At 36.3% G+C, this 15,663-nt stretch overlaps 1 protein-coding gene across 1 annotated transcript in view; it reads left to right on the top strand.

Annotated features, from left to right (window-relative positions):
- Positions 1-7,057: 7,057 nt before the first annotated feature.
- LOC149220907 (uncharacterized) overlaps positions 7,058-15,663 on the top strand; it is a 29,741-nt gene continuing 21,135 nt past the window's right edge. Inside the window, exons 1-3 of the mRNA XM_089384947.1 lie at positions 7,058-7,978; positions 8,152-8,202; positions 8,413-8,485. Of these exons, the coding sequence (XP_089241073.1) occupies positions 7,194-7,978; positions 8,152-8,202; positions 8,413-8,485 (909 nt within the window). The 5' untranslated portion in view covers positions 7,058-7,193. The remainder of the gene's footprint in view (positions 7,979-8,151; positions 8,203-8,412; positions 8,486-15,663) is intronic.

Raw genomic sequence — 15,663 nt, 5'->3', positions numbered from 1 at the left:
TAATAGATGAAATCATTTGAATGAAATTCTTGATATTAAGTTAGTTTTGTTTTTGTTTTGATTTAGGCAGGAGAATTCAATATAATAGAATTATTTATTAGTTGGAGGTGTTATTTTCAAAGGTTATCTATTAATGTTGATTGACACATAATATTATAAAAAGAAAAAACTAAACCATTTGGAATTATGAGTTAGTGATTTGTAAGAAGTGATTTTCAATTCTACTCAATGCATTTAAATTTAACCTAGTTCCTTATGTTTGTAAAAAAAACAAATTCTTACTTAAATAAAAATAATTTTCATTTATTAAATTAACTTAAATATTAATTTAATTCAATTCAATTTTATTTCAAATTTTATTAATTTATGAAAATAATGTATTTAGTTTTTAAATTAGAACGAATATAATGTGAACATTAATATGGCTAGGTTCCATGAGAGTGAAATTTAGAAAAAAGTAGTGTTCAAAGTGAGCAACCAAAATTGAAACTTTTATAAAACTAGAAGGTTGTTGAGAAAGGGACAGAACAGAAACTTTCGTAATTGTGGTATTAAATTGAATTAGATATAAAACAAAATATGTGGCATCATTTTGATGTCAGCATATTCATGGTAGTCAACCCCCTCCACTACTTGTACAAAGATTATATTTTTATCACTTTGTAATCATAATGGCCAAGATAATGTCTCTAATCAGTCAACATTACCTTTGGATGATATGAGCTTTCGTGTTCATGAGTGGAATTATGACCTATTAGGATGCAACTTGAAAAAGAGACAATTTTGCTTTATTATTATCCTTCGGAAAATTGCCACGGTCTTTGAATAATCATTCATACATTTGCATTGCATTTAATTTTTATGGTTAACGATAAAGATGAAAGCATGGTTCCGGCGATTTTGCTTTTAAGATCAAGGTTCCAGCGGCATGGGATTAAGAGATTTTGAAAAGCAAAGTTGTTGAAGCGGTGTACGAGTGTGGGGTGGTTTTCAGTTTTTGGAAAGCAAAGCATTTTGACTTGTGGGAACGAGAAACTTTAACGCTTTTGGTTTTGACTTATAAAACATTTATACAAAAGGATTACTTTACTTTACTTTACTTTACTTTATATTTGACCAATGCTTGCGCTTAGATTTAGGCTTCCAGAGGTGTAAAATTATTTAAAAAAAAGAGGACAATTGAGGATTCAAATAGTCCAAAATGTCAGGTGAATTTCAATAACAGATTCTGACCAGGCCTTTACTTTAACAAAATGATACCCTCTCGCTTGCTTCCATGTCAAAGTCTGGGCAGAAAAATTCCCCTCCATTGCCAAAGATATGATATATAGCTTTAGGAAAGGTTGTACTGGGGACTTGGGGAAGAAGGTCAAGCCTTTTTACAGTGTGTAATGTCAAAGAGAGATGTTGCTGTAATTTGAACTTTTTGCCTTAGTATACCGACTGTTTATTTTCATGGAGTTTTTTTAATTCAGTTAAATTTTAAGATTTTGAGTGTAGTTGAATCCATTTCTAATCCATTTCTATTATAAAAATATAATTTAAATTTTGTTTAGACAAAATTTATTTTTACTATAAAAAAATATAATTCAAATTTTGTTTCGACAAAAAATTTTAGACAAGATTTATTTTCACTATAAAAAAATATAATTCAAATTCTGTTTCGACAAAATTTTTTTACCCAAATTCCGGACAAATTTAAATTTAAATTCTTCTATTTGCAAGTTTTTTTTGGTTGGTTGAGATGGCGTTCCCGTCACATTCAGAGTCGGAGCTCCATAATGGTTAGAGAGAGCGTCTGGGTTCGTACTACCCCCACCACCGCAATATTTAAAGTGTTTTAAAATTACGATGACACATGTCGTGGTTGTCCATTTGCAAAGTTGTGAGTAAAGCTAATGATTACGAAATGAAGCATCTTTTTGGGGAGGAAAGAAGATGAATGGATGGAGAGATTATGAGTGTAGTGGAAGGAGATACGTGGACTCCAGAGTAAAGCGGCAAAAAGGAAAAAAAACATTATAGCGAGAAAAAGTAGTTGTAATGAAGTTGGGATGGGGGCATTAAAGTTCAATCCAGGAGCGTTGCCTCTTGAGCTTCGTGCGTTCTATCTTTTTCACAGAGGTATTGCAGAGTCAGTGCACTGCATGCGAGGGAGGGAGGGTGAGGTGAGGAGGGGAGGAGAGGGTGGAAGGTGAGGGCCATGCCCATGCCTACTGTGCTGTGCTGTGCTGTGCTGCAACTGCTGCTGCCGCCCCTGCTTTCAGGCCTCTTGGCCCATCACATCCCATACACATTCCCATGTAAAGGATTTTATTTTATTTGGAAAAAGAAAAACCATATCCAGCACTAAAAGGACAGATCACGCAGCACGTAGTAGTATAAATCATGAATCGAGGACGACGTCCCAAATAAAAACGCAGTTAACTCTGGGTAAACCCAACCTAACCCACCAAGAAGGTGGACATATGTCAGTTTGAGGTAAGTATTCGCTTGATTGCTTATCAGTACTTTACATTGACAGCCATGCGATTGTCCTTGCTCCTCTTGCGCTCCTGCTCATGCGCGGGGCACGCCGGTCGTGAATCTCACGAGTCACGACTTCATTACCCATCCGCCTACTCATTTCTTTCTCACGTAAGAAGAACGAGGAGAAAGTGACCCTTACCCGGTTCCGGATCCGGACCCCTGTGATTACTCTCGCCACAACCCCACATTCACACACACAGATCAGCAGCCACGCCGACTCTCTTTTAATGACCCAATTACTTTATTTAACTGTGTAAATATTTTTATTATCTATTTTTTAAGGTGCCACAAAACCTTATACTAAAATAGTGTATAAGTTTGCTAGCTAAATTTTTACCATTTAAATATCAAATTAATGTATAGTTTGATTAGTTAAGTTTTCACCATTATTTCAACTGTTATTGACATTTTTTTATAATTATTATTATTACTATCTATTTTTTAAATGACCAGAAAACCAGATACCAAATTAGTGTATAACTTGGCTGGCCAACTCTTCACCATCATTCCACCTGTTGAATAACACGTTGACAGGGAACATCCGTAACTCCACTCAACCTCAAAACAGACGTCTGTCGACGGGGAATTACATTAGGGCGGAATCAACGGGGACTCACCCTTGGCCTTTGCCCTTTGCCCTTGTTCTCGCCAATGGCAATGACCAATCCGTTACTCCAGGTGCTTCCAGTAAGCCAGAAAATAAAAAGATGACACCGCACGTCCTGCTTCGTTTCAATTTGCCTGCACCTGGCAAGGAGAACTTGACGGGAAATCCAAGCCAAAAGTCTCGGTTTTCATGACGTCAAGTAATATGCAAGCTTTTCGTCATATAAACAGAATCTGGTTTTGAAAGCAATATTTGGCGTTAACTGCCAGCGAAATTAATTGCAAGGAACGCAATTTATTTTTTTTGTCAAAGAAAGCGATGAAAAGTCACCTGATGCGTCTACGTGAATAGAACCTCTTTCTTATCAAAATGGATGACATCTTCGCGGCCTCAGATATTCTTTCTTAAATGCCAAGTTCATGCTCTGTAAGGCCTCGCATGTCATATCGCATGTGAATAGAAATCCCCAAACACAATTCACTTCTCTTGACGGGAAATTTGTTTTGACGTCTCGTCGATGTGACATATTGCGCTCTTGGGCTGTCCGATTGTACAATCGATTTCGGCAAAATGCAGAGCTGGCAGCTAACTGTATCTTTAGTTAATCATTAGTTGGAATAAACATAAATATATGCCGTGCAATGCGATAATCAGTAGCTTCGTTCCGTGATCAATATGCTTATTAAACGGGCGGCCGCATGGATGGGGGAGCTGATTCCTTCTCTTTCTTCCTTCCTTTCCCCACCTCCAGCGATGATTTGTATGGTAACAATCCAGTCTCCAGAGCAATTATTACCAAAACTGGCGTGCGAATCGGCCCTATCGACGTCTTTTACTCGCTGGACTTTGCGTTGTTGGGATATATTAATTGACAAGATAGGGCTATATGCCGTTTATTTTGGGCCGCCGAATAAAAAGTAAGTTAGAGTAACTGGTGTGTTACCGCTATCCACGCTAGTCACAGACCTAAACCTTAAGCCTAATCTGTGGTCTATGCTTCACGTAAAATAGTGACGTCACGACCATGCCATCCGTTAAAAGCACCACCGCTAGTTAATGCGTGAAATTCTGCATGCATCCATGAATGGATGGATGAATGAATGAATGCATGCATCTGCATGTTGATGATGAGAATGATGATGAGGATGATATCATGGGTATGGCATTTGAAGTTTATTCCCCTAATAATAATAATAAATACATATCAGATATAATAAGTATTTATGTGTTATGATGCGTTATACGTGCGCCACAGCTTCAACGTCATGATGCCATCGACCACGTTTCCTGCAGGAAGCTGACACTAGGCGTGCACGCCTACCTACCTCTTTCTTTCTTGGCTGGGTTTGGCCCGGCCTAGCCTCCTCCCCTTTCTCTCGCTCTTGTGATTGTTGTTGTTGTTACTAATTACTAGGTGAGTAACAAACAAGAACAAGAAACAAAGTGGAAGCATAACTAGGATTGTTAGGATTGTTCTTTAAGCCTCAGAAACCCTAGATTAACAAACAAACGAACCGAACACGCCAGTGGAAGCAGGGAGAAGGCTGGACGGTTGGAGTTTGGATGAATACTGTCTGGATTTGTTTTTATGTTTATGGTAATTGAGTGGTTATTTTGGGGCAGGCGGCTGTCGGAAGGATATACAGTTATATGGTGTGTAATGGCACACAGGAATGTGCTTTAGTATATAGTTGTGTGTGTCATCCATTCAGGGTGGACTCCATCACCGAGGTTCGTCGGGAGGCGGACCGAAATCGATCCGAGGAACCTGACTCACTCTGTCCGATGCTTTGGGAAACGGTGAGCTTCACCCTTTCATTCCCTCCCCTCCCTCGCTATTAACTATATTTTTCGACAGTGGACTGGACATGACATACCCTATATGATGCTTATTGCGCACCCTAGTGGTCTCTTTTAGGGCATCTGTGTGTGCACTAACTCATGAGGAGGAGGAGGATTAGCAAAGGACAGCTGCAATATGATGAGGCCGTGTTGCCCATGAAATTTTGCTGGGCAATCCGCATCTCGGATTGAGGTCTTCAGTACGATACGTAGGCGTAAAGCAAGCCTGCCAGACCGAACCAGCCCAAAATTGAACTTCATAACCCTTCCGGAAGAAGATCTCGTAGTTTCGCTGTTGTGTATTATTGTGAGTTGTGGAACCAGAAAATAATTAAGAAACGCGTCTCGGGTCCAAACCTTGGACTGTTTTTTCGCCGTGTGCGAGGGGGATTCAGGGTAACAGAAGGCGTGAAGCGAAGAGAAGAACGGGGATTTGGGAACTGGAGAATTGAACGGAGTTTTTGGACTCTTGCTTATGGTTTCGTACTGATTTAAATCTAATTTGTCTTCTTCTGGTGATTTCGATTCAAGTAGTCGTGTCGATCATGACAGATTTCTTCGCCTGGATGGGCATCAGATCTGGTCTCAGTCGATGACCTACCTCCTCTCAACCACACCCTCACCGTGTTCACCACACAAACCAAAATCCTCGTCACGGGAAGGAAAGCTGAGATTTAATCTAGTTCACAGTTCCTTTCTTCTGATTATCTTTATATCTAGTTCACAGTTCAGATTTCATTAACCTAAAACCTTTTAAAAGAAAAGGAAGAACATAGAGGGATCCGAATGAGGTTTGCAGCCAAAGCGGCACAGCATAAAGTTTTAGAAGGAAAATATATGCAGATATACATCTCTAATCCGCTTCCTTTCACGGTGGCGAAAGAGGTCGAACGATATGTTCAGTGAAGTGAACAAGATTCAGAGAGAAAGGCCTCCGAATGGTAATCTTGGTGGGAAAGAGCAGACAGCAGCAGGTTCAGTGGCTCCGGTTGGCTTTTATCAGCTTTCACTTACCACTAGGTCTGTCAAATTTTTGACCTAACTGTTTTGTTTGGGGATTATAAGAGTGTTTAGCTACAGCTAACGCGAGCATGCTCCCTTGTAGCATAACTCAGCCATTCTTGATTAAATTTTAAGCATACTTTATTTCAATGATGAATTCATTTAAAGAGAACTTTTGTTTTCTCAAGTTTATTTTGGAAAGGGCTATTGATGATTCTGTTTTGTGATGTTCATGCTTACGCTTTTATCCTCGATGTTGCAGTTCAGAAAATCCCGGAGAAGATGAACTTATTTATCGGACTGTAATACCTTCATCACCGTGTAGTGAAGACCTTGTAGAAGGTAGTGGAGACTCCGTGCTTTGTTCTGGTACACTGATTTACACAAAAATTGTAAAGCTTCATATCATGTTTAGAAAATAGGGTCTGAATATCTCAAACGCTTATTCTGCAGACGTAGCTGTAAAAAGGAAGCGCCATCATATGACACCACAGAATTATTTAATCTCAAAGAGAAGTAGGGCGGACATTGCAGAAGGGGAAAGGAAAGGTATTGATGAAAGAGAAAATGTAGCCCCCGCGCCCGATAAATCCGACTCTGCGTTGAAGGTAAGTAGTGAGGGGGATTCTGATCTTACGGCAGAACGAATGGCTGAAGGCAGTTCCAGAACAAGCAGCTCTGATAATGGATGTAGCACCATGAATTTAGATGCTCCGCCAACTACAACGGACGCCCCCAGAACATTCTCTGACGCGGCCATTAGGTTGTCATTCATTAATTCATCTCAAGCCACAGAAAAGTTCCAAGGAACTTCTTCAGATTCGAATGTCAAGTCAAATATTGAAGACGGCCAAGCAGTATACAGGCCGCAGGTATTTAGCTCCACATCGAAGACCGTTTGTGAAGATGAAGAACGCTGGCTTGATCTAGGACTTGGTTCAGGCCATCGTAGCCATCAGGCCAAACAAAGTTCTAACAAACAGGATACAGATATAATAAGTAATGTTAAGGGATCAATACTAAGCTGGAACAAAGTGGACTGTCAACAACAGATGTATAGCACCGGCCATACAACTAAGCTTACTACATCATTACCGCCATCTTCTTCTGTTCAAGCAGCCCCGCTGCATCAATTTTCCTTGAATTCCTTAGCCTTACACAATAATAGAATCTACACGAATACTGCGAGCTCTGCCCTTTTCAGCAAGACAATATGGGAAATAAATTAAGTTTACAGAAAAATACTACTGACTGTAAAAATTTGTCGACGCTGAGCCTCCTGCAGCCTTTTCCCATTGATGATCCGCACAGATCTCAAAATATTGCAGGTTGTTCGGCTGTTCCTGCGTCTGTAGACCACAACTTTAAGTTAATGCAATGGCAAACAGGAGAAACCAGCTCTACGCCCTCAAAAGAGGTTACATGGCGAGGCTTCTATGACCGCATCGCAAAAGACGAAATTGCTGGTGGTACCGACCCATGCTTTTCTGAGCCAAGGATACATCCTTTCTTTCAAGGCAACCAAAACATCTTTCAAGGATGGAACGGATTTACGGGGAAAAGATCAATCCCCGGAAGTGCTGGTCATTACCAGAATTTTGACTCGGATGCTTCTGTTAATTTACCAGACCTCGCAGCGAGGGTTTCTCAAGACGCCGCAGTCTTGCAACAAGCCATACTAGATAAACTCCAAAGTAGAACACACTGGAACAACAAAGATAACATGCCACTGTGGTCTAAAGCTGAAATTAACCATGGAGCGTTTATTCGACCAAGTTCTTCAGATATCCCGGCCAGAAAAATTCCTCCTACTGATAGGACACCGACTTCGAGGCAACTATACGATCAACATGCAAGGACGGACAGAAACGTGCCCGATACCTTCGGCGAATTGCAAAAAAGTTCCAATTTATCGTTCACGGAGCATGCGAGAATCTGCAGGTCTTCGAGGAGCGCTCAAACAGGTGTATGGTTTATGTTGCAGGCTTTAAATGATCAGTAAGATGACCATTCCGTGAACAATTTCTCGTTTTCAAATGAATCGCAATGAAATTTAATCTGCATTATGTATTTCACAACCATAAGTATAATAGGAATATTTTTGTTGCGGGATCAAACATAATTGTAACTTCTTCTGCTTGGATTTTTCTAATACTAAGCGTGTATTACAGAAGTGGAGATCGAGTGTTGCCCCAGATTCCGAGGAATTTTTTAAGAATCAAGTAAGTATGCGTGCCTCAATTATTTAAAAGGTTTTGGATTCGTGTGCGGTATTGTAAATTTTTTTTAACCTACGTTGGTGTATACCCGATTCTTTTGGCCTGGAGAAATTTGTGGCGAAGTTTGTGAGGCATTTTAAAGCACAAAAGCATTAGGTGACTGAAGAATTTATGGAACTTAAGCTGTTGACAGATTTTATTTTTGTGTGGCAGGGACGGAACTATGACAATATTAGTGTTGAAAAAGTACCTGGTGAACAAGCTGGGCCTGAATAGCGAATCAGAGGTAAACAAATCGACCGACAAACTCTGTGACGGTGTCTTTATCATTCTATGGCATTAATTTTTCGTTCTGCGTTTATCCAGACTTACTGAAAAAGCAGACCATTCGTTCAGTAGGAAGACACCAAATAAGCATTTAGCTAATATAAGGAAATCATTTGTTCTTTTTGAAGTTTTTCATAACCTTTCGATTAATTATTCCTTTGAGTAGATCCGTTATTCTTGCCGAATAGGAGCAGGCTCTCAATTATTCTGCCCTTTTCTGCGGAACAGCAGTAAAATCAATGAAGCTTAGACATTAGAGCCTCTACGTTTTCACTGAAACCAAAGTTATTAAATCATTTGTCTAAGTATTCCACATTTGAATCAGTGGGGGCGTATTAAACTCTACGCTGCTTATACTAACAGTTAATGTTTGTATGACTAGAGTATTATACACATTTTTAGACCATAAAGTACTAGCTTTAATCACGCTGCAGTATATTTATCATTTCAGTCATAGTTGTGTCCCTTATGGTAGTCAGGATAGAAATACGAATAAGGTTACGATGTTAGGTTAAATGTGTACTGTACATTCTGTATAGAGTGTAGGTGATATTCTTAAACGTTAGATATTCAGCTTGCTCGGTTAAGCTCGGTTAAGAATGAGGAGTATGACCAGAAGGATTATTATGGACTGTATTCCGTTGTATGAAACTATGAACAAACGACATTTCTAGGCGAAAAGCCAAGGATCAAACTAGATCTGGGTAGAGGCAGCCACTGCCTGAGATGCTGACAGCATTTCTTATACGGCAGGGCATTTGGCCAAAAATGACAACTGGGGCTGTATAATGAAGATCGTGAATCTGTAGAGACAAATGTCTGGTAAAAGATCACGTGGTGATGGGGAGACATTTCAACCATGGAGGCTGTGGGCAATCAAGAAAAGTAATGAGGTCAAGATCGCTCACGGAGTATGTAGCGAACAACTTTTAAAGAAGAGTCCCGTTACCCTTTTTGTCACCATACAACACAGGCTCTGATTGGGAAAGAAAACAATGGTTCTGTGACTTTGTATGGTCATTTTTCGTCCGCATCATAAACCCATTTAGCGCTGCAATCCCCACTTCTATTTTAGTGAACAACAATTTGAATCTTGTTGCAAGGCGGCAAGTACTTGCACAGCCTCTTTTAAACGGTAGGAGCCGAGATATTCTATCCACTTTTCCTTTATTTAGAGAAAAATATAGATGACCGTGCATAGGGGAAAGTGTGATGGTCTGCTTTGTACGTGGAATGCCTGTTGAAGCACCCAGAATCGCTGCATGCAAATGCTCTTACCAGACACTAAATGTGTGGGGCTGCTGGCCATACATTTTTGTTTAACGGCACCCTATGCATCCATCTCATAAGAGGTTATTATGATTATTAGTACATTATTATGTAAGGAGGCATTACTGATATTCTTCTATCTATTATGATATTACGCAGAAATCCATCCGTTAAACATCACACAGGAAACATATTTATCAGAGATCTTAAAGTCTGTATATTTTCTAAAATAAAAGGTAGGTAGAAAGAATCTCGGGACATTTGAGAATGACGTCATGTGTGCGACCAGGCTTCGCATTTCATTGGAATCACCCTTGCCCAACCCTTGTGCTTTCACCCCGATTCTCAATTAAAACATCTTTTCGTTGACATTTTACGTAACAATTCTAGTTTTGGAAATATTAACTCTCGACACTATAAGATAGAACGCAAACTCGTATACAACATTGACCACTTTGAATTCCTCTTTGTTTGCCTCAAACACCTAAGAAAATAATGCTTTAGAGGATGAAGTTTTTTTTTCTTCGAAATTTTATTTCAGTGTTTCCTTAATTTACAAATTTGACAGATTTCAGAGGGTTGATGTTCCATAATGTCGAACAGGTGACTAGATGAGGACTAAATCTGACCTTAACCAACTGATATACTGTCTGTGAGAAATGGAAGTCGCTTTTTACATAGGTAGAAAACTTGGGATTAAACGACTTTACCAACTGAAGGGTTTTTTTTTAAAGAGATCAGAAATTGTAATTGAGATATGCAACAGTGAGAAAAATGGTTGAGAGATAAAAGGACAGCCTACTTACATATTTTACTGAGTCCTTCAAACTCTCCACGACGTGTTTTGCACTTTCTTCGCTATTACATGGATTTTTGAACCTTCTTCGCTTCTTCAAGGATGAAGTCTGTGGAGACCTCCACATTCTCCATTTTATAGTTGTAAATATAAATAACGTACTATTTATGTTCTGTTTATTATATTTATTTATTAAATATTCATTAACTCTACGTAGACAAAACTAAGACCTAGAATGCTTTTTGAATTTTACAAAATTGAATACTGGGGGAGTCTAGTCTCGATAAATTAAGATGGGCATAATCACATTTTCATAAAAGTTTGCATGGTTGATAATGCCATGGCAACTAGCCCACCAAATATGTTCGGTTTATTATACTTATTTATTAAATATTCATTAACTCTACTTAGACAAAACTAAGATCTAGAATGCTCTTTGAATTTTACAAATTTGAATATTGGGGCAGGCCTGGAATTTCAAATTCTTGCTGCCCATCAAATGAAAATTTGATGACGTTTTAGTATTTTTCACGCCTTTCATTTTACATTTTAAGCAAATTTGTGAGTGTCCAATTCTTTTTATCAAAAAATTCTCTTTGAGCTACTTTTTGCATTTCAACCTTATTTTTCATGCCTCTCATTTTATGTTTTAAGCAAATTTGTGCCTCTCATTTTATGTTTTAAGCAAATTTGTGAGTGTCAACCTCTCTTTATCAAAAAACTGTCTTTCAACTACTTTTTTCATTTCAACCTTCATTAATCTCCGCATTTTAATCTCCACGTTTTAAGCAAATTTATGAATATCAACCTCCCCTTATCAAAAACTCTTTTTTAACTACTTTTTACATTTCAAAATTCATTAATCTCCTTCTGAGAATACTTTGTTTTTCCTAAATTAGCTAAATGAATCAAGGCTTATTTCAACATGAAGCCTTGTGAAAAGCTAAATAAAATGGTTATGTTAAACACGCTAATTGTGAAAATTTTGCTTTAAACAAAGGAAAGGTAAATAGGAGAACAATAGGGGAGCACAACAACAATGTTGCAAAGTCCATGAAGGTTAAATAATCTTTTCTTTGATATAGACAGGCTAATTTTGAAAAATTTGCTTTAAACAAAGAAAAGGTGAATAAGAGAACAATAGGGGAGCACAACAACAATGTTGCAAGAATCCATGAAGGTTAAATAATCTTTTCTCTAATATAGAAAGCAAAAATAAACATGAGAAGGTGGTGATTTAGATATGCAATATAGAAAAATTAATAGTTGATTTTACTTTATAACTATTTAATATACAAAATAAATAATTAATATAAAATTACATATATTTTTTATAAAAATAAAAAAATATATATATTTTATAATAAAAATGAAATGATATATGAGTTTATATAAATTTTAATTTTAAATATTTAATAAATATGTCTAAATATTAACCAGTTATGAGTTTATATATTTTGTTCTATAAATATTCAATAGATAAAGTCTTCAATCATCGTAAAATTAAATTATCTCTTTGCCCTTCTCTTTCCAAACCAAAACCGTACTCCACTAAGTTTGAACTCTCTTCTGGACTGGTTCAGTCCATTCATAATTCTGGGCATTACAAACTCTCTTCCGTACCTGTTCAGTCCATTCATAATTCTAGGCATTAAGTTTGTAGAATTATTATCAATTTTGACAGTTGAAATTTGAAATTAAACATCATTTTGACATATTACAACTGTATAACACACGTCAACTTTGATGGAAATTTTTTTCAATAGCCGTCAAATACGTTTTGGAACATGAAATACGTCCCACAAAACATCAAATTCCAGGCCTGATTGGGGAAGTCTGGTCTCGATAAAATGCATTAAGATGGCTATAATTACATTTTCATAAAAGTTTGCACGATTGATAATACCATGGCAACTAGCCCACCAAATATGTTCTGTTTATTATATTTATTTATTAAATATTCATTAACTCTACGTAGACAAAAATAAGACCTAGAATGCTCTTTGAATTTTACAAATTTGAATATTGGGGGAGTCTGGTCTCGGTAAAGTGCATTAAGATAGGGCATAATTACATTTTCATAAAAGTTTGCATGATTGATAATACCATGATAACTAGCCCACCAAATGGACATGCAAAGGTGGTTGGTATCTACTCGAGTTTGAGACTGATACGGATGGCAAATCGTCTAGCTTCCGAGAAAAATCGATATCGTGAGCATGCGATGCGTGTGTGGACTGTATCCTACCAAAGAAAATGGATTTGCCGTTTGTTTTTCTGCTTTGAGCTTCAACCTGACATATTAGAAATATGTCAGCACGTTGTGTCATGTTTTTATGAGAGAAACATGCCTTAAACTGGTCATATAATTGTCCATTCCAATATAGGAAAATATGGAAGAGGAGTTGGAGAATACCAATGGTAGAAAATGATAAGAAAACACGTGAGAAAGATAACAAGTAAAAGTGTTACAAACAAAATGCATGTAATCCGTAGGAGGTAAGATTTTGAGAAACATGCCTTAAAATGGTCATATAATTGTCCATTCAAATATAGGAATTCAAATATAGGAAAACATGGAATAGGAGTTGGAGAATACCATTGGTAGAAGATGATAAGAAAACATGTGAGAAAGATAACAAGAAAAAGTGTTACAAACTATAATGAGTGTTTTTCCTAAATGGTGACACAACAAGGTGAAATGTTTGATAAGTTAGATCATAGTTACAAAGTTTGAATGATAAGTGAGATTATAGTTATTGAGTTTGAATTCTAACTAGATATGATTAAAAAGATATTAATTGAAAATTTGTCAATTTAAAAAGAATTTATGGAAATTGTTAATATACTTTGGAAATATTTTTCTTGTATTTATCATATCTTCTTATAATTTATGTATATCAAGAATTTATACTCTCATAATCTTATCAACTTATATGTGCCATATTACAACATACACTCCATTTAAGTTATAAAAAAGTCATGTCATTCTTAGATTTGTTGTGCTCTAGAACCACCACCTTACTATTATTTAATGTTATTTACTACTTGACAAACAACATCAATCCAATTAGCTGATGTGGTGTACACATCAATCCAATTAGCCGATGTGGTGTACACTATTTATAGCCATTCCATCATTATGTCAATAACAATGTCTTCATTTTTCCTTCCTTTAAAACTCATGGAGCTCCTCGCTTCTGAGTACGTAGACCACCTTACTATTATTTAAAGTTATTTACTACTTGACAAACAACATCATCCAATTAGCCATGTGGTGTACACTATTTATAGCCATTCCATCATTATGTCAATAACAATGTCTTCATTTTTCCTTCCTTTAAAACTCATGGAGCTCCTGCTTCCGAGTACGTAGATGAGGTGTGTAAGGTTGGAAACTTATTTCTTAGAAAAGTTTATTTCCAACTCATTATTTTGGAGGGCATCCTATATTTACATGAGAAGGGTGAAAAATCATATAGCGATGTTGTTCTAGTCTAGTGGTTGGACAAATTCTCCTTAGGGACATTTGGAGATAACCAACCTTAAACATGTTACATAAGTGGTCTCTACAATAAAAGGGTAATCAAATTTTACAAATAATTTAGCCAAAATCATAGAGCTATGTTGTTCTAGTCTAGTGGTTAGACAAATTCTCCTTAGGGACATTTGGAGATAACTAACCTTAAACATAAGTGGTCTCTACAATAAAGGGTAATCAAATTTTACAAATAATTTAGCCAAATTGAAAGTATCTATCAATAATTTTTTAAGTTTATCTAATTGGGTCCAATGAATTTAGTAACTATGGGTTAGATTGTGGATTCACAAGCAACTAAGAATTACTAAATAGTGGATTCACAAGAGCTAAGAATTACTAGGAGAATGGAAGAGACTTTAACTTTCAACATGGAAGAGACTTTGACCTTCAACCATTCTCTAAACATGGAAGCTTTTGCATCGTTTGAAGTTGATAAAACCAAAAAATTTATAATTCATATAGTTTAGGAATTTAAAAACATTATATACTTTAATGAAATAAGCTATTGGATATGCAAAGCATAGTTCCAAATTCTTTTATATGAATATTATATTATATAATAATCCAATTATGATAATTTATGCTAAAATGTTAGAAATATAAAGTTTCAAAACAATTTGGAAGTCACTTGTGTGGTTGAGTTGAGTGATAGATTTTCTAGTAAAAAGGATAAATGTTTTAAGATTTTGATTCTTTTCTTTTTATTATCATCATCATCGTTTGAGCCATCTATTTCAAAATAGCAATTTTGATTAATGAAATTAAATACAAAAATAAATTCATCATCCTCAAATATTTTTAGTAAAAAAGAGATTATGCAATATATTAACATAATCTGCAATTCCATTAATTTAGCAGCAAAGTATATAATTGATTTACCTTTTTATTGTTAAAAGTACAAATTAGTATCTTTTTAGTATTCTCCTTTTAAATTTGCTTAACTACATGCCCTCTAAGATCAACGTTGAAGGAAAGGTATTCACGTGGGAGCTAGCTAGTTAAATCACATACAAAGTAACTTATTTATTGGTAAATCTATATCATTATCCATTGGACTGAAATTTAAATTTAATAGAAAATACATAAATTATACTAATTTCCATTGGCTAATTATAATTAGCCAAATTACATAAAAAGACTATGCAATATATTAACATAATTTGCAATTCCATTAATTTAGTAGCAAAGTATATATAGGTGGTTTACCTTCTTATTCTTAAAAGTACCAATTTGTATTCTTTAGTATTTTCCTTCTAAAGTTGCTTGTCTAGATGCCCTCTAGGATTAACCTTGAAGGAAAATGAAGGAAAATTATTCCACGTGGGAGCCGGCCTTGTAAATCACATACAAGGTAACTTAAAAATTTATTGGTAAATCTATATCATTACCCATTGGACTGAAATTTAAATTTAATAGAAAATACATAAACTATACTAATCGCCATTTGGTAATTATAGCTAGCAAGGGTTACATCAAAAGCTCATGTGAACTTCCCTTAAAGGAGGCTCTAAATAAAAGGTGGCACAAAAGC

The sequence above is a fragment of the Pinus tabuliformis genome, chromosome Q (genome assembly GCF_031772625.1).
Source record: "Pinus tabuliformis cultivar Carrire ecotype Pingquan chromosome Q, CPIR1, whole genome shotgun sequence".
NCBI classification, from domain to species: Eukaryota; Viridiplantae; Streptophyta; class Pinopsida; order Pinales; family Pinaceae; genus Pinus; species Pinus tabuliformis.
This window is presented reverse-complemented; position numbering and strand designations above follow the sequence as displayed.